General features: G+C 43.1%; 1 protein-coding gene and 1 long non-coding RNA gene across 3 annotated transcripts in view; one reads left to right on the forward strand and one right to left on the reverse strand.

Moving 5' to 3' along the window:
- Positions 1–10,670, forward strand: part of LOC135056179 (uncharacterized) — a 126,323-nt gene extending 115,653 nt beyond the window's left edge. Inside the window, exon 3 of one of the 2 annotated variants that reach the window (XR_010243914.1) lies at positions 10,457–10,670. This is a non-coding gene — a long non-coding RNA (uncharacterized LOC135056179). Of the gene's footprint in view, positions 1–928; positions 993–10,456 lie in introns of those variants that run through there. The other variant, XR_010243913.1, reaches the window with a different exon arrangement.
- Positions 446–20,178, reverse strand: part of FBXW10B (F-box and WD repeat domain containing 10B) — a 107,858-nt gene continuing 88,125 nt past the window's right edge. The window contains exons 9-13 of the mRNA XM_063961026.1: positions 12,140–12,282; positions 10,662–10,820; positions 10,258–10,547; positions 1,783–1,983; positions 446–1,681 (exon numbers count right to left, since the gene is read on the reverse strand). Of these exons, the coding sequence (XP_063817096.1) occupies positions 807–1,681; positions 1,783–1,983; positions 10,258–10,547; positions 10,662–10,820; positions 12,140–12,282 (1,668 nt within the window). The 3' untranslated portion in view covers positions 446–806. The remainder of the gene's footprint in view (positions 1,682–1,782; positions 1,984–10,257; positions 10,548–10,661; positions 10,821–12,139; positions 12,283–20,178) is intronic.

Below are 20,178 nucleotides of genomic sequence, written 5' to 3' on the forward strand. Positions count from 1 at the left end.
GCACACACTGCACCAATTACAGATACACCAGTGCGCTGTGACCCGGAAGATGCCACTGGCAATACTGCTGCCGCCAGGAACAAGTAAGTGACTGCTAAGCCAACAGGGATATTAGGATGACATTCTATCATGTTGACATAACATCTGTGTAGACATGTTGAATGTTGACATGCTGCATGTTGACATTCTCATGTCTATGTGTTGACCTAACATACCACACCCTATTTGAATATCCTTGGATGTCTGCAGCAGACCCAGCTGCTGCCTAGTCCACCATTCAATTGCAAAACATCTATCAATGCAGCATGGGTGTCCATATGTATTCAGTAAGATGCTGTTTGCTCATGGGATCATATTGTAATCAGAAGTTTCTTTTAGCTCTGAGTTCCCTTCCATACACCACATATGTATAGACTTAGAACTGAAAAGATTAAAAAATAAAAAATAAACACCATAGTTTTATTCACATTAAAAAGTGATTTTCTAATCTTACATAAACGTACACATTCTATAAAAATAAATCAAGTGTTGCTTGGTTCGGATAAAATACTTTACTGAAATGCCCCTCCCACTAATCGGGTTTTGGGAGGCTGTTTTACTCTCTTTGGAGTCCATGGGAGTTTCATGTAATTCAGGAGTCTTGGACATTCTTGGAGAGTAAGGCAAGCATTGTTCCTAAACCCCTCAATCTTTTTAAGGATAAATAATTAAAGGAAGATACAGTATCTAGAACTGGTTGATCCACAGTAATGTATCCACTTTGCCTGCAAAAGTGTTATGAAATTCATATGCTGCCTATTGCATAATCAAAGAAAGACATTTGCTCCAAACTCAGGTGCGGCTATCTTTCCGGCTTTGGTAAAATTATCTATGTTTTTTCCTTTCATTTTCATCAGCCATGCCTTTTTGCTTTCTTTGTTCCTTGTAGCTTGCACGTGAGAATCTGCTTCTTTCTGTTGTAACATCTTCTCAGCCTGAAAATCCTTTAGTTGCTTTATGGTTAGCAGCTGGAAAGCACTCCTTTCTCTATATGGGTCTGCAGCAACAACTTGCTCAGGTATTTTCTGCTTTGGGACATTTGTCTCATTCATTTTCCCCATTATCATCCTCAATGGTTGCACAGACTCACAACTCCTATATAACCCTATTTTCTTCACACCAACTTCTACTGCAGAACAGGATCTTCCGTTCACAGCATTGCTTCTTCCCATCTTCCTATAACTGCAACTTGTCTGTGGGCGAACAATGCAAGGGGAAGGAATGGTGGATTGAATCTCTGGGTCGTGCAAGGACTCTTTCATTTTTAGACTCAGCTTTCTAATTTCGAAAGATGTCATGACCGCCCTCATCTCTACAGGGACAGCAGAAGACTTTAGATACTGAAGAAACTTTGAAGAATCAACCCTGTGACTTTCTGTTGAGTGAGACTTTGGAATGGTTGTCTTCTGTTCTTTGTTAGACAGTGGAGCTCCCCAGGCATCCCTGATCCTTGAGTTGTACTCCAGATTCGATCCAATTATATCCGACTTCTGTAAATTCTGAATGGTACTAACTTTTAAGAGAATTTGATTAGGACTCATCAGGGAGTGAGGCCCACGACGTTTTATGCGTTGAAGGGTTGCATTCTCACTTATAGATAGAACAGATTTACGTCCTGGAGAGCCATAGCCTGATTCTCCATCTATAATTAAAATATAAGCATAATTAATTTTGTGAGGTCTAAAACACATAGCAAATATAATTTGTATCGCTTGTAATATAAAAAAGTAAAGTTTTAGGTACCAGAATCATCCTTTTCCTTCATCATAGGAGCTGAATTTGTACGGCTTAAAGCCTCTAGGCTACTTCGTCCTGCTGTTTGAGGTCTGTAGGCCAAAGGAGACTTCTGATAGAACTCTGGCTGCAAATCAATGTATGCATAACTTCTGCGGCAATTCCTTAACTCAGACCAGGTTGCTGGTTTTAATGACTCTAGGTGTAAGTCTGCAAATAGAGAGGAGAGATTACTGTTACTCCAGAATAAATAATATAGCGTAATCTGTAGGTATCTCAAATGCAGGTTTGCAATTTATATGTACTAAAAGAAGGCAATGTGCTACTGTTTTGTAGGATGGAACGTTTCATAAGACCAATGACTCAATATTTAAAACAAGGTTTCCTTTGTGTCTGAGAAATACTTTGCAAGGATTACTGCGATTTAGCTCTTTTCATGAGAATTTAGATGGCATGTTTGTAGTTACTGTATACTGTTATTTCATTTTACTTTACAATTGCAATCTGATATCTTTTTTTTTAAAAAGATTCTTAAATGTAAAACCTCATATAATTAAACATACCTGTGTCTACTGTATATGCATTTTGACCATTCACATGCCAAATCGGTAAGTTTGTCAATTTCCACCAGTTCTAAAAAACATCCTAAATTCCTCAATTAGATGATAGTCAGGATGTGCACTTTCTTAGGATATCCTCATGTGTATATTTGCATTCGCTGAAACACTATACAGCATTCGATGGTTACCCTTCGCCTGTGATATTTTGTCTATGCCAGTGTTCCAACCCATTTCCTCCTACCCATAAATGCCATGTAATGGGTTCTTCAGTTATACTGCTTGACATTCATGCACTCAGGGACACATACAGTATAAACTACCTTCAACCAACAAGTTAATATGCAACTGGCAACGGCTTGATCACTTTTTTTTTATATGTACAACAGGCATATATTACATTTATGTCACATATTTAGCCACTTTTCCACTGACATAAAATAATATACTGTAGACAGGGGAGCACTGAATCACTGCGCTGTTCTAGATAGAAAAGAAAGACTAGTTATCAGAGCTATCATTTGAACTGCAAATCTGTGTGTAACTAGAAAATAACAGCATGAGGGTTTTGTTGATATTATCCAAAAATGTAAGGCTGCAGCCCGTGAAGTGAAGGGGACCAGTTCCTCCTTTGTCATGATAGTGATAAGAAGCTGCCGATGCTATTTGCAACGTTTTCAAAGCTGGATTGTTTTGTGATGAGGCAGGAGCGTCTCCCCTTCACTTAGGGCAGTGATTCCCAAACTTTTTTGAATTACATCGCCCTGTGGTAATCAACCTTTTTTTCACAGCACCACTAGGCCAAACGTTTCTTATTCAGAAATTCAAAGAAAATTATTAAATTAAGTAAATTGTGCTTGCCTGTCATCCTTAAGTTCGGTTATGCATTGGTGGATAAGGTAGCACTTCTTTTGCCCACATAGTTTATGATTGGCAGCCACTATCACTGACAGTGCCTTTCACAGTGACCATAAATAATTTGAATTGGTCCTGGACAACAAACCTGCTGCACCCCTGCAAGTGCCTATTGTGAGACACTGACTTAATGGAATGACTGACCTCTTTTGAATACTGCACATTTCCAGCTGGAAATGCATAGTCTTTATTGTCCTGACAGCTCCTTCAGTTAGTTTTCTCCATGAAGTAAAATTGACTACAAGATCACTTAAAGGGGCCTATTTATTAAGTAATATTTGTTACATACCCACAATTATAAAAATGTCACCAGTATCTCCAATTTCTCTAACGTCCTAGTGGATGCTGGGGACTCCAAAAGGACCATGGGGAATAGCGGCTCCGCAGGAGACTGGGCACAAAGTAAAAGCTTTAGGACTAGCTGGTGTGCACTGGCTCCTCCCCCTATGACCCTCCTCCAAGCCTCAGTTAAGATTTTGTGCCCGAACGAGAAGGGTGCAATCTAGGTGGCTCTCCTGAGCTGCTTAGAGTAAAAGTTTAAATAGGTTTTTTATTTTCAGTGAGACCTGCTGGCAACAGGCTCACTGCATCGAGGGACTAAGGGGAGAAGAAGCGAACTCACCTGCGTGCAGAGTGGATTGGGCTTCTTAGGCTACTGGACATTAGCTCCAGAGGGACGATCACAGGCCCAGCCATGGATGGGTCCCGGAGCCGCGCCGCCGGCCCCCTTACAGATGCTGAAGCAAGAAGAGGTCCATAAATCGGCGGCAGAAGACTTTCCTGTCTTCATAAGGTAGCGCACAGCACTGCAGCTGTGCGCCATTGCTCTCAGCACACTTCACACTTCGGTCACTGAGGGTGCAGGGCGCTGGGGGGGGGGCGCCCTGGGAAGCAATGAATTTACCTTATTTGGCAAAAAATACATCACATATAGCTCCTGGGCTATATGGATGTATTTAACCCCTGCCAGTTTTCCAGAAAAAAGCGGGAGAAGAGCCCGCCGTGAAGGGGGCGGGGCCTATCTCCTCAGCACACAGCGCCATTTTTCCCACACAGCTCCGCTGGTAGGAAGGCTCCCAGAATCTCCCCTGCATCCTGCAACTACAGAAACAGGGTAAAAAAGAGAGGGGGGCACTTATTTGGCAAAATAACAGATATAAGCAGCTATAAGGGATAGACACTTATTGTAAGGTTGTCCCTATACATATATAGCGCTCTGGTGTGTGCTGGCAAACTCTCCCTCTGTCTCCCCAAGGGGCTAAGTGGGTCCTGTCCTCTATCAGAGCATTCCCTGTGTGTGTGCTGGGTGTCGGTACGTGTGTGTCGACATGTATGAGGAGGAAAATGATGTGGAGGCGGAGCAATTGCCTATAATGGTGATGTCACCCCCTAGGGAGTCGACACCTGAATGGATGGCCGTAATTAAGGAATTACGTGACAGTGTCGGCACGTTACAGAAAACTGTTGACGACATGAGACAGCCGGCAGCTCAGTTAGTGCCTGTCCAGGCGTCTCAAACACCGTCAGGGGCTATTAAACGCCCGTTACCTCAGTGGGTCGACACGGACCCAGACACAGACACTGACTCCAGTGTCGACGGTGAAGAAACAAACGTATTTTCCAGTAGGGCCACACGTTACATGATCAAGGCAATGAAGGAGGTTTTGCACATCTCTGATACTGCAAGTACCACAAAAAGGGGTATTATGTGGGGTGTGAAAAAACTACCCGTAGTTTTTCCTGAATCAGATGAATTGAATGAAGTGTGTGATGAAGCGTGGGTTACCCCCGACAAAAAACTGCTAATTTCTAAAAAATTATTGGCACTATATCCCTTCCCACCAGAGGTTAGGGCTCGTTGGGAAACACCCCCTAGGGTGGATAAGGCGCTCACACGCTTATCAAAACAAGTGGCGTTACCGTCTCCAGAAACGGCCGCCCTTAAGGAGCCAGCAGATAGGAGGCTGGAAAATATCCTTAAAAGTATATACACACATACTGGTGTTATACTGCGACCAGCAATCGCCTCAGCCTGGATGTGCAGTGCTGGGGTGGCTTGGTCGGATTCCCTGACTGAAAATATTGATACCCTGGACAGGGACAATATATTATTGACTATAGAGCATTTAAAGGATGCATTCCTATATATGCGAGATGCACAGAGAGACATTTGCACTCTGGCATCAAGAGTAAGTGCGATGTCCATTTCTGCCAGAAGAGGATTATGGACACGACAGTGGTCAGGGGATGCGGATTCCAAACGGCATATGGAAGTATTGCCGTATAAAGGGGAGGAGTTATTTGGGGGCGGTCTATCGGACCTGGTGGCCACGGCAACGGCTGGGAAATCCACCTTTTTACCCCAAGTCACCTCGCAGCAGAAAAAGATACAGTCTTTTCAGGCTCAGTCCTTTCGTCCCCATAAGGGCAAGCGGGCAAAAGGCCACTCATATCTGCCCCGGGGCAGAGGAAGGGGAAAAAGACTGCAACAGACAGCTTCTTCCCACGAACAGAAGCCTTCCTCCGCTTCTGCCAAGTCCTCAGCATGACGCTGGGGCCTTACAAGCGGACTCAGGCACGGTGGGGGCCCGTCTCAATAATTTCAGCGCGCAGTGGGCTCACTCGCAAGTGGACCCCTGGATCCTGCAGGTAGTATCTCAGGGGTACAAATTGGAATTCGAGACGTCTCCCCCTCGCCGGTTCCTGAAGTCTGCTTTACCAACGTCTACCCCCGACAGGGAGGCGGTATTGGAAGCCATTCACAAGCTGTATTCCCAGCAAGTGATAATCAAGGTACCCCTCCTACAACAGGGAAAAGGGTATTACTCCACGCTGTTTGTGGTACCGAAGTCGGACGGCTCTGTGAGACCCATTTTAAATCTGAAAGCCTTGAACACTTACATAAAAAGGTTCAAGTTCAAGATGGAGTCACTCAGAGCAGTGATAGCAAACCTGGAAGAAGGGGACTACATGGTGTCTCTGGACATCAAGGATGCTTACCTCCATGTCCCAATTTGCCCTTCTCAAGGGTACCTCAGGTTTGTGGTACAGAACTGTCACTATCAGTTTCAGACGCTGCCGTTTGGATTGTCCACGGCACCCCGGGTCTTTACCAAGGTAATGGCCGAAATGATGATTCTTCTTCGAAGAAAAGGCGTCTTAATTATCCCTTACTTGGACGATCTCCTGATAAGGGCACGGTCCAGAGAACAGTTAGAGGTCGGAGTAGCACTATCTCAAATAGTACTACGACAGCACGGATGGATTCTAAATATTCCAAAATCGCAGCTGATTCCGACGACACGTCTGCTGTTCCTAGGGATGATTCTGGACACAGTACAGAAAAAGGTGTTTCTCCCGGAAGAGAAAGCCAGGGAGTTATCCGACCTAGTCAGGAAACTCCTAAGACCAGGCCAGGTGTCAGTGCATCAGTGCACAAGGGTCCTGGGAAAGATGGTGGCTTCTTACGAAGCGATTCCATTCGGCAGATTCCACGCAAGAACTTTTCAGTTGGATCTGCTAGACAAATGGTCCGGATCGCATCTTCAAATGCATCAGCGGATAACCCTGTCTCCAAGGACAAGGGTGTCTCTCCTGTGGTGGTTACAGAGTGCTCATCTCCTAGAGGGCCGCAGATTCGGCATTCAGGATTGGGTCCTGGTGACCACGGATGCCAGCCTGAGAGGCTGTGGAGCAGTCACACAGGGAAAAAATTTCCAGGGCTTGTGGTCAAGCATGGAAACGTCACTTCACATAAATATCCTGGAACTAAGGGCCATTTACAATGCCCTAAGTCAGGCAAGGCCTCTGCTTCAGGGTCAGCCTGTATTGATCCAGTCGGACAACATCACGGCAGTCGCCCACGTAAACAGACAGGGCGGCACAAGAAGCAGGAAGGCAATGACGGAAGTGGCAAGGATTCTTCGCTGGGCGGAAAATCATGTGATAGCACTGTCAGCAGTGTTCATTCCGGGAGTGGACAACTGGGAAGCAGACTTCCTCAGCAGACACGATCTTCACCCGGGGGAGTGGGGACTTCACCCAGAAGTCTTCCACATGATTGTAAACCGTTGGGAAAAACCAAAGGTGGACATGATGGCGTCTCGCCTCAACAAAAAACTGGACAGATATTGCTCCAGGTCAAGGGATCCTCAGGAAATAGCTGTGGACGCTCTGGTAACACCGTGGGTGTACCGGTCAGTGTATGTGTTCCCTCCTCTTCCTCTCATACCAAAAGTACTGAGAATCATAAGAAGGAGAGGAGTAAAGACTATACTCGTGGCTCCGGATTGGCCAAGAAGGACTTGGTACCCGGAAATTCAAGAGATGCTCACGGAAGACCAGTGGCCTCTACCTCTAAGACAGGACCTGCTCCAGCAGGGACCATGTCTGTTCCAAGACTTACCGCGGCTGCGTTTGACGGCATGGCGGTTGAACGCCGGATCCTGAAGGAAAAAGGCATTCCGGATGAAGTCATCCCTACCCTGATCAAAGCCAGGAAGGATGTAACCGTACAACATTATCACCGTATTTGGCGTAAATATGTTGCGTGGTGCGAGGCCAGGAAGGCCCCTACGGAGGAATTTCAACTGGGTCGATTCCTGCATTTCCTGCAAACAGGACTGTCTATGGGCCTCAAATTAGGGTCCATTAAGGTTCAAATTTCGGCCCTGTCGATATTCTTCCAAAAAGAACTAGCTTCTGTTCCTGAAGTTCAGACGTTTGTCAAGGGAGTACTGCATATACAGCCTCCTTTTGTGCCTCCAGTGGCACCTTGGGATCTCAATGTAGTATTGGGATTCCTAAAATCACATTGGTTTGAACCACTCACCACTGTGGACTTGAAATATCTCACATGGAAAGTGGTAATGCTGTTAGCCCTGGCTTCAGCCAGGCGTGTATCAGAATTGGCGGCTTTATCCTATAAAAGCCCTTACCTAATTTTTCATACGGACAGGGCAGAATTGAGGACTCGTCCTCAATTTCTCCCTCAGGTGGTTTCAGCATTTCACTTAAACCAACCTATTGTGGTGCCTGCGGCTACTAGGGACTTGGAGGATTCCAAGTTGCTGGACGTAGTCAGGGCCCTGAAAATATATGTTTCCAGGACGGCTGGAGTCAGAAAATCTGACTCGCTGTTTATCCTGTATGCACCCAACAAGCTGGGTGCTCCTGCTTCTAAGCAGACGATTGCTCGTTGGATTTGTAGTACAATTCAGCTTGCACATTCTGTGGCAGGCCTGCCACAGCCAAAATCTGTAAAAGCCCATTCCACACGGAAAGTGGGCTCATCTTGGGCCGCTGCCCGAGGGGTCTCGGCTTTACAACTTTGCCGAGCAGCTACTTGGTCAGGGGCAAACACGTTTGCTAAATTCTACAAATTTGATACCCTGGCTGAGGAGGACCTGGAGTTCTCTCATTCGGTGCTGCAGAGTCATCCGCACTCTCCCGCCCGTTTGGGAGCTTTGGTATAATCCCCATGGTCCTTTCGGAGTCCCCAGCATCCACTAGGACGTTAGAGAAAATAAGAATTTACTTACCGATAATTCTATTTCTCATAGTCCGTAGTGGATGCTGGGCGCCCATCCCAAGTGCGGATTGTCTGCATTACTTGTACATAGTTATTGTTACAAAAATCGGGTTATTGTTGTTGTGAGCCATCTTTTCAGAGGCTCCTTCTGTTATCATGCTGTTAACTGGGTTCAGATCACAAGTTGTACGGTGTGATTGGTGTGGCTGGTATGAGTCTTACCCGGGATTCAAAATCCTTCCTTATTGTGTACGCTCGTCCGGGCACAGTATCCTAACTGAGGCTTGGAGGAGGGTCATAGGGGGAGGAGCCAGTGCACACCAGCTAGTCCTAAAGCTTTTACTTTGTGCCCAGTCTCCTGCGGAGCCGCTATTCCCCATGGTCCTTTCGGAGTCCCCAGCATCCACTACGGACTATGAGAAATAGAATTATCGGTAAGTAAATTCTTATTATCTGCTGCGGACCCTCCATTTCTAGCAACAGCTGCAGCTCCCATAACTTTCTATGGGGAGCTGCAAAGCTGTCAGATTTTTACCAAGCTCCCAAATGCTAGCCATTCTGGAGTTTGGTCCTGCCAGCTAATGACATCTAAAGATGGCATTAGCAGCTGTAGCTTTTTTAGCTACACTTCGCAAAATTTGCCAGAATGCTCACCAGCAATAGCAACCGCACATACGTGGTTAGCCGTGAATGCATGCGCAGTAGTGTGCTGGGGGTCCAGATATAGTAATGAAATGACTGCTACAGCAGGGCATACACCATACAATTATCTGGCAGATAATCTGTCAGATCTAGCTGGTTGGAATGAAAATCTGGTAATTGATGAGAGCAAATGACAATTGACCATTTGCTCCCAAACACTGGAAAATAGACAGAATCTGTCATGGATTTAACCAATTTGTAGGAACGACAGTTTTTGCTTTTTTACAGAATTTGAGAGCAAATGATCGATTTTCATTTGCTCTCATCCATTACCAGATTTTCATTCCAACCAGACAGATCTGGCAGATGATCTGCTAGATAATTGTATAGTGTATGCACAGCTTAATACGTTCACTTGACAAAATTTGCCAGGAGAGCATTCTTCCAGAACCCTCAATGGCAATGGTCGGTGGTGAGTGCATGCACAGTAGCGTGCTGAGGGACCAGATACAGTAATGAAGTAACTGCTAATGTGATCATTTAGACTACTAAAGCATCGCAGGGATGAGATAAATTCTCATAAACAGTGGGGATAAGAAATTACAGTTTACCCGATAATTGATAAATATACCCCTGAGAATGTATGTAGAAAAAGAAGTACACTACAAATATGCCAGCTAAAATTCAGCAGAGCTGTTCCTCATGCTGTTGAAAAAAATCCTACTACTCTGATCTATAGTTGTTTGTAGTTCTAGAAATATGGGGTTATATTTTACAATGACTAATGCTAATATGTATAGCTTTTTGTGTAAACCTAGAAAAGGAAAAACAATACAATACCACGTGCTCTCTTCATGCTTCTTGCAGACAGACTGCGAGCATGATGGGACAGCCGGCCCTCAGCCTCCAAATCTTCCTCCTCTTCCAGTTGGTAAATCTTCCTATTGCTGGAACCAACGCGTTTCATTCTCTGCGCACGCACATAACTATATGGCCGAATCTGAATGGGTGCTGACTTAAACTTCTCTTTTTCTTTTAGTGCATCTACTCGTTCTGACTTCTGTGAGTAATCCCACAAAACCTCCTCAAACTGGAAGATCATGATGCTTGTCAGAGCATTGATTACCATCCTGGGAATACATAGAGACAAGGTTTGTCTAAAAAGGACGATACACTGACGCATAATATATGTTTAGCTTAAACTTATTTTTTAAATCACATGTATGCAACCCGTTATATTGTACCTGTTGTTTTGAATGCACAGTGCAGCTACCGGATCTGCTCTGCTGTTGGCTCTCATTACTCGTAGGCAGTCTCCATTCAGGAGATTAAATACACGGATTTTGCCATCAGCACAACCGGTAATTACTCTGAGGAAGAGCAGTTCCAAACACATCACCTCCCTGAAAATAAAAATATGCTTCTAAAATCAGTCTCCAGTTTCAAATCATTCATGCTATATAGCACATACATGTTCTAAGACCTCAGAGGTTGTTTTTGATTCTGGATGTTATTCAGGTTTGTTAGCAAACCAAAAAAGCACAGTAATGGGCTAAACCAGTGGTTCTAAAATTGTGTGGTGTGGCACCCTGGACACTTGCAGGGGTGCCTTGGATTGGTGGTTCAGGACCAATTAAAATTATTTATGGTCTGTGTAATAGGCAAAACCAGTGCTGGTGGCTGCCAATCATAAAATATGTGGACAAACAGAAGTGAGTCCTGTCCCTCACCACATAACTGAACCTAAAGATGACATATAAACATAATTTAATTAATAGTTTTCTAAATGTATCAATAAGAAACTTTTGGCCTAGAGGTGCTGTGAAAAAAATTCTAATACTCTAGGGCGCAGTCATTTAAAAAAGTTTGGGAACCACTGGGCTAAACCATGTTGAACTGCAGGTGGGGCAGCTGTAACATGTGCAGAGAGATTTAGGTTGGTTATATTGTTTTTGTGCAGGGTAAATACTGGCTGCTTCATTTTTACACCGCAATTTAGATTTCAGTCTGAACACACTCCACCCAAATCTAACTCTCTCTGTACATGTTATATCTGAACCCCCCCCCCCCCCCCCCCCTTCCTGGAGTGCAACATGGTTTAGGCCATTAGTGTGCTTTTTTGGTCTACTAACAAACTAGAATAATGGCCACTGTCAGTAAAGAAAATGAATTTAATAAATATAACATACTTAAAACTAAAACTAATGTGACAAACATAACTCAATTTGAAAGCAACATCTTTTAGAAGTTGTGATCTGTTATTATGTGGTTGCTTTATGCCCATGTAAAATGACCTGTTTTGAAAAATTATTGCAACACATACGTGATCATGTTTTCTTGCATTTCTTATAGATGAAAATGTGCCGCAATTGTGTGCCATACTTAATGGACAGTGACATGGATAACAAGTGTCATATATAATTGTACTCCATTGCTTTTACCAATGTATCCGTTTAAATAATATTTTCGAGGGATTTGTCTCATAAACATTGTCATTGGTTTCCTTTTACATTTTTTCATTAGTCTTTATGATTTAATACAAAATAACTCAATAAAGGCAAAACTATCTATCTTGTAAAAAAAAACTTATTTCAACATAACAATGGGATGCCACTTTCTTCCTGTATGTTGGCACATACAGTGTATACTGAATATATGTGTTATACAGTATGTGTTGGGACTGTAAGACGGTTATCTAGACAGTTTTATTTTAATGCCTTACTTTGGATGCCTGAAGCTCATTAAATTCTTGTGAAAAGTTCCAATCATGCTCCAGGCAATGGCATATCCATCCGCACTACCAGACACCAGGTGCCACTGGTCAAAGGAAAGGCACTTTATTGCTCCCTGGTGACCTGTTAATGTCTAATTAGAAAAGCAAATCATAAATGTATTTCCAAGTATAAAACATTTGCATTTAGATGCTTAAAATTAACAAAATAAATAGTGAGATCTGCTCTTGAAAATATTTAAACTGGTCAGTCATATGACTTATATTTCACATGTACATGCTTTCCACACAGAGATTTGCAGCTAGAAAGTTAATAACCTCCTATACCAGTGGCAAACGCAGGATTTGCATGGGGGGGTTTCCAAAACTGGGTGGTGCCAAGCACAGGGGTGGGGACTGAGGTGACCCAGTATATGCTGGGTCCGTAAAACTAGTGTGTCTGTGTGTGTATTTTATATATATATATATATATATATATATATATATATATACAGTATATATATACACACATATACATATCTACACATATATACCGTATATATATATATATATATATATATATATATATATATACACACACACATATATACATATACACATAGCATATTAAACATGCATACATATATATATATATATATATATATATACATACAGTACATGTATATATACACATGTATATATATCATATGTGTGTGTCTAGGACACTAGACAGCCATTAATAATACTCGGCTCGCAAAATGCAGCAAAAAATAAATAAATAATAATAATTTTTATTTTTTTTGTGGAGGAGGGGGGGTTTCTGGGTGCTCGGAAATTTCCCCTGCGTGCATCCAATGGGAGGCTCTGCCCTTTGGCTGCTGTGTGTTCCCAGAGCAGGATTAACAATGGTAAGCAGAAAGAAAATAACCAATTAATTGGAAGGGGCGCTCAAGCTGTGGCTCCAATTTATATGTGATTAGCAGCTGTCTGAATAGGCTAGTCACACCTATAACATCATATAACAGAATTAATACAACAAATAAGACAGCGCTGACTGAGATGATTTTGTATAATTAATTTGTATTATTATTTAATATTTAAAACTACAGTAAAAACACATAAAATAAATGAATGTATCACTGCACTGATGGGCTCATAGTCACCATTCATAGGATGTTGTTCACTTGCTGCTTGGTTTAATGTCCCTGAAGGGTCCGCACATTCGAATGTCCCTTATCCTGGGGTTGTAGCACAGTCCCCGTGCCGAAAGATTTGTACAAAACAACGCTGGAGGAATAGCTGTCCCAGTAGTGTGGCAATACAACGGGGAAGTCCTCACTAGTATTGCGTGGTGGTCTTGGTATTCGGTCTTTGTTAGTGGATAGGGTGCAAATAGCGCTATTTTGCGGAGTCCTTAGGGGTCCAAGCGGCGGTAAATATCCGGTGAAGGTGACACAGGCTCACACCTGACGCGTTTCACAGCTACCTGCTGTTTTATCAAAGGTGACTTAGTCCTTGCTGGCAGTGTATTTATACCTAAGTTAATTACCCTATTCATTACAGCTGATAGAACAAATCATCTCATCACATATTTAAAAATAGTTAAAAACATCATTATGTGTGGATAGACTCAAGGCAATGAAGGAAATTAAATATAATTCATAAACTAAAATGCTTTATTCATTAAGAATCTATGTTTAAATCAGTCCGCTCGTGCTGGAACGCACGCGGACTCCTGGACTTCCGGCCCGTGACCCGCATTCGTCACTAAGGAGACCGGGCTTCTTTGTTTATGTGTCTCGGGCTGGGTTCCGTTTCCGTTCGTGACGTACACAGGTTGCTATGGGGATAGAGTCCGTCTCCCCTCCAATCATAAAGTGTGTATAGGTCACGTGATCGGCGCTCCGTGGAGCGCATAATATATTAACTTATGTCTGGTCCGTGGCCCGCATAGATTACTATGTAGAGTATACAAGTTGCTATGGGGATAGAGTCCGTCTCCCCTCCAATCATAAAGTTTGTATAGGTCACGTGATCGGCGCTCCGTGGAGCGCATAATATATTAACTTATTTCTGGTCCGTGACCCGCATAGATTACTATGTAGAGTATACCTTCTCTCTTCCAATTATATTATATACACACTTTCGCGTGATCAACACCTACGGAGCATATAGTACGAGATATTTCTTCATACTGATCTTATTTATAACATAATTAGGATTAATTATTTTAACAGAAACAATATAGAAAAAGTCTCATTCCATGAGATATGAGAGAGCAATCTTATCTAAGCAGTCACATTGTGTAATTATATAAAGAATTATCTTATCGATCTTCCAATGGTTTATCATTAGTATAAACAAAGTACAGATGTTTTTATATACTGATTGATTAAATATGTATATACATAGCATATTTCAATCGAAACATATTTAATTAGAATTTAATATATGATTTTTTGATTGGCATAGGGAAATGGTTATTATAATTATAATGTTGGGAAGACAATTTTATAAATATGACAATTCATTCCACTGTCATGTCTATAATATTCAATATTACCGTAGGAACATAGGGTAGGACTTAGGAGGGTCAGAAAGAGAAATTGATAGGAAAGAATCATGGGGTTAGTTGTATATCAGACGGGGATTTTGAGTTTAAATCACACAATTAAGCTCTACTGATTCATTTAAACCTGCGGGAAAGATGCTGTTCATTTTGAGCATCCAGAATACTTCTTGCTTACAAAGGGTTTTATATCGATCTCCACCTCTTATTGTCTTATTAATAAATTCTAAGCCTGTCACCTTTAAACATTTGGGGTTTCCTTAATGGAAATCCACATAGTGTTTTGATACACTATGTGTTAACACTTTTTTTAGAATATTTCTGCGGTGTTCGAGGAATCTTACTTTTAGAGGGCGTGTAGTCCTACCAATATATTTTAAATTACAACCGCAGGTCAACATATAGATTACATAAGATGTATTGCAATTCATATATGTTTTTATCTCATATGGTTTCTCTTTCTCATCTATGTTAACCATTGTGGTGCGGTCGGCTATAAAGTTACAGGTTAAGCATCTATTCCTGCCACATTTGAAGAATCCTTTGGTTTTATTTCCCAGCTGTGTGAGCCAGTCTACTCTTTCTATGTCTCTTTTGGGATTATTCTTCTCTTCGATTCTTTTGAGGTGGCTAGGGGCCAACAGATTTTTAAGAGATTTATTCTTACGAAAGATAAAATTTGGTGCCTTTGGGAGAATATTTACTAATATATTATCTTGTTTTAGTATATTGTAATTTTTTGATATAATTTCTCTTATTTCTCCATGGCAATTATTATAAGTTGAGATGAATGATATATCTGAGGGCGGGTTCTCTTCTATAGTATTTTTGTTTTTATTTTTAGAATTATCTTTAGATGGATTTAAGAGTTGGTCTCTTTCGATATTTCTTACTTCATTCAAGGCTTTTTCTAATATATGGCTTGGGTACCCCCTATCCGTAAAGGAGTCTATCATGGTTTTTGCTTGAGAGTCAAATGAGGCCGTAGTGGAACAGTTTCTTCTGATGCGTAATAATTGACTCTTAGGGATACCTTTTTTCCATACTGAGTGGTGTGCACTATTAAAGTGTAGGTAGGCACTAGTGCCAGTCTCTTTTACATAGTTATTTGTAACTATTTCATTATTTATCACTTCTAATGAAACATCTAAGAAATTGATACAAGAGGTGTTAAAGGAGTGAGTAAAAGTGAGATTATATGGATTTTTATTAAGGTGCGTGACAAATGAAAGTGCTGACGTGGAATCCCCATCCCAAATAATAAATAAATCATCTATATATCGCCCATAGAGGACCAGGTGCGCGCCGAACCCGCCACCCCACACGAGCTGGTCCTCGACCTCGCCCATGTAGAGATTGGCGTAACTCGGCGCGAACCTGGTCCCCATGGCTGTGCCCATCACCTGAAGATAAAAGGTGTCCAGGAATAAAAAATAATTGTGCTTTAAGATAAAAGAAATGGAATCCAAAATAAACTGTTTGTGTTTCTCCCTGAGGTCTCCATCTTTTTCCAATCTATTAGCGATCGTTTGTATACCGGTATCGTGAGGAATATTTGAGTAAAGACTCTGTACGTCTAAGGTTAAGAACGCATAAGAGTCCTTCCATTTTATTGTTTTTATCATGTTTAAAAAATGTGTGGTATCTTTGATGTGAGACCTCAAGGTAGAAACACGTGGTTGTAAATGTGAATCAACATAGTGGGATAAATTAGACGTGAGGGAACCAATACCAGAAATAATAGGACGCCCAGGAGGTGAAGTGAGGGACTTGTGTATCTTTGGGAGGTGATAATAGGTGGGTACAATTGGATGAGAACAGAAAAGGAACTGATGTTCTTCTTTAGTGATAACATGATCCTCAACTGCAGCTGAAAGTAAGTATTGGAGTTCTATTAAGTATTTCTCTGTTGGATCGGTTGACAATGTTGAATAAAAAGTTTTATCTCCCAACTGTCTCTCCGCTTCTTTTATATAATCTGCCCTGTCTTGTATAATGAGACCCCCCCCCTTATCAGCAGCCTTAATAATGATCGAACTATCTCTGGTGAGTTTTCTTAAAGCTTTCTTTTCCCATTTATTTATATTTTGCTTTTTCCTTATGATTTTAGTATTATCTGCACATAGTGTCTTAAAATCATCTAGTGTAGTTTTATAAAAACTTTCTATGCTTACACCCTTAGATTTAATCGGATAAAAATCTGATTTATTTTTAAGGAGTTTCCGTTCTCCTTTAATGTCAAAAATCTTTTCAGGGGAAGATTTTTCTGGATTCTCCTCTAGAAGTTCAGTGAGTATCTGTATAGCCGCTGTGTCTCCTGTATCTAATAATATGGGGTATGCTTCTTCTCCATTTTTTACTAGATTTTGTTTTGCAAAATACTTTTTACGGCATAAGGTTCTCACGAACCGATTTAATTCTACAAATAAATCAAAAATATTTGGTGGTGCTGTGGGGGAAAATTTGAATCCTTTAGCTAATATTTGTATCTCACTTTCTGATAGTTTTTTTGATGATAAGTTGAATATGTTTTTTCCTTGGTTTTTTCTCTTAAGTGCTTTCAATCTCTTGAATGTTTCTTTCTTGCCTCCTCTTCTTCCTCTACAACCCCAGGATAAGGGACATTCGAATGTGCGGACCCTTCAGGGACATTAAACCAAGCAGCAAGTGAACAACATCCTATGAATGGTGACTATGAGCCCATCAGTGCAGTGATACATTCATTTATTTTATGTGTTTTTACTGTAGTTTTAAATATTAAATAATAATACAAATTAATTATACAAAATCATCTCAGTCAGCGCTGTCTTATTTGCAGGATTAACAATGGGGCTGATGGAGCTGCAGCTCCAGGTCCACACCCCAAAATAGGCCCACTGCATCTGCAGCAACATATCCTCCAACAATTTACAGATAAAAATTGCTACAAATTTGAAAAGGGGGTGTGGCAGCGGGTACAGTGGTGTGACCACGCCCCTTTTCCTATACTTTCAATGGAAGTTTGGAGAGCCAAAAAGTGGTACAGACCATAAAAAAAAGGTACTGTTCCTGCCAAAAAGGTACAGCTGGAGGGTGTGCCACTGCATCTGCAGCAAGTCTCTGCGCTGTAGATAGGGGGGAAAAAATCCTTTTACTGCAGCGTCCTATGTCCTGCTGCCAGTCCGCCTGCCCCCTCCGGCAACAACAATCCCCACTCCCTAGCCGCGGCGCAGGTGGAACAAAAGCTGCTGCGGCCACCGGCATAGATGTGTCTGAAAGCGATGCAGCAGAAGGCTTTCATAGCCCTCCCTGCGCCGCATACTCTCTGAGCCCTGGAGCCTCCTATGCGCGTGATGTCAAAGAAGTGCCTCCCTGCCACAGCCGCGCCCAGATCTCCAGAGGCCCTGACTCCGCAACACAGCACCTGGGCTGCCGGCCTGGAACACCTGAGATGGCTAATGAAATGGATAGAGTGGGTGATATCGCGGAGGGTAATGTCTGGACGCTGAATCAATGTAAAAGGTGACAGTGCTGTGCAGTGGGTGTGCAGTGTCACTGACACTGCACAGCACTCTCACCTTTTACATTGACTCAGCGAGTCAGTCAGTTCTGCCAGCCAGTCACTATTGTTAGCGCTGGTGTCCTAATGCGCCGCATTACAGGGAAGTAGACGCACTAAATAAACTACACCTCCCTGCATCCCTTAGCGCCAAAGAATTCCGGCGCTAAGGACTCCTGGGAGCTGTAGTTTATTGAGTGCATCTTCTTCCCTGTAATGCGGCGCGTTGGGACACCGGCGCTAACAATAGTGACTGGTTGCTTGGCTGCTGATCGAGTCTCCGGGAGAGCCATTGCCAAAGGGAGGACAACAGCTTAGCTGCTTCCAGGAGGAGAAGCAGGAGAAGCATTACCCGCCCCTCCCCCACTCTTATTATCTCCGGGCCCCATTCACTGCACCCCCACACACCCCCTTCACCGCCCGCGAAACACCTGCAGATGGAGACCCCACTCTTCTGGGTGAAGGTCATGACGACTGAGGAAGTCCGCCTTCCAGATGTCCACTCCTGGAATAAAAATGTCCGACACCGCTTTCTCATTCCTTTCGACCCAGAGAAGTATCTTGGATACCTCCCGCATGCAGGCTCCTTGTCGATTGACGAATGCCACTGCTGTGGCATTGTCTGACTGAACCTGAATGGCTTGACTGTGGAGCAGATGAACCCCCTGCAGCAGAGCATTGTATATCGCTCAGTGTTCCAGTATGTTTATCGGAAGGCAGGCCTCGAGGCTTGACTACCTGCCCTGGAACTGTGCCCCTTGGGTAACAGCACCCCTGCCCCGAATGCTGGCTTCCGTGGTCACAAGAATCCAATCCTGGATCCCGAAGCTCCGCCTCGCCAATAGGTTGGAGGGCTGCAACCACAACAGAAGAAAAATCCTGGCCTGTGGTGACAGACGAATGACCTGGTGCTTCTGCAGATGCGAACCCGACCACTTCTTCAGGAGATCCAGTTGGAAAGTCCTTGCATGGAATCTGCCAAATTGAATGGCCCCAAAGGAGGCCACCATCTTTCCCAACAGATGGGTGCAAAGATGTACCGAGACCCTGTGTGTTTGTAGAACCGCTCGAACCAACTCCTGAAGCGCCTTCGCCTTGTCTGCTGGAAGGAAGACTTTTTGAGCCACCGTGTCCAGGATCATCCCGAGGAACTGGAGGCATTGGGTGGGCTCCAGGTGGGATTCTGAAAGTTCAGAATCCAACCGTGGTGTGACAACAGGGATGTTGTGCGGCAGATGCTGTCCAGCAGTAGTTCTTTTGACTTTGCTTTTATAAGCAGATCGTCCAGGTAGGGGACAATATTCACCCCCTGAATCCTGAGTTGTAACATAATTTCCGCCATCACCTTGGTGAAAACCCTTGGGGCAGCTGTGGATAGGCCAAAGGGCAGCGCCTAGAACTGATAGTGTTCCTCCATCAGAGCAAACCTGAGGTAGGCCTGATGAGGTGGCCATATTGGGACATGGAGGCAGGTGTCCTTTATGTCCAGAGAGACCAAGAACTCCCCCTTCTCCAGACCTGAGATCACTGCTCTCAGAGACTCCATTTTGAACCGGAAAACCTGCAGATATGGGTTTAACGATTTAAGGTTCAAAATGGGACTCCCTAAACCGTCCGGTTTTGGTACCACAAAAAGGCTGAAATAGTATCCTTCGTCCTGTTGCTAAAGTGGCACAGGAACAATGACCTGGGTCTGGACTAACTTTTGAATGGCCTCCCGTAGGGTGAGGCACATGGTTTCTGAAGCCGGTAAACCCGATTTCAAAAACCTTTGAGGCGGAGAACTGTGGAACTCAAATTTGTAACCCTGGATGATCAGGTCTTTCACCCAGGCGTCCTGGCAGGAGCTGTTCCAAATGGAACTGAAGAATCTCAGATGAGCTCCCCCTGAAGCAGGGGGACACCGTCATGCTGAGGGTTTTGAGGAGCCAGAGCTGACGCTCT

The sequence above is a fragment of the Pseudophryne corroboree genome, chromosome 3, assembly GCF_028390025.1.
Source record: "Pseudophryne corroboree isolate aPseCor3 chromosome 3, aPseCor3.hap2, whole genome shotgun sequence".
Classification (NCBI taxonomy): domain Eukaryota; kingdom Metazoa; phylum Chordata; class Amphibia; order Anura; family Myobatrachidae; genus Pseudophryne; species Pseudophryne corroboree.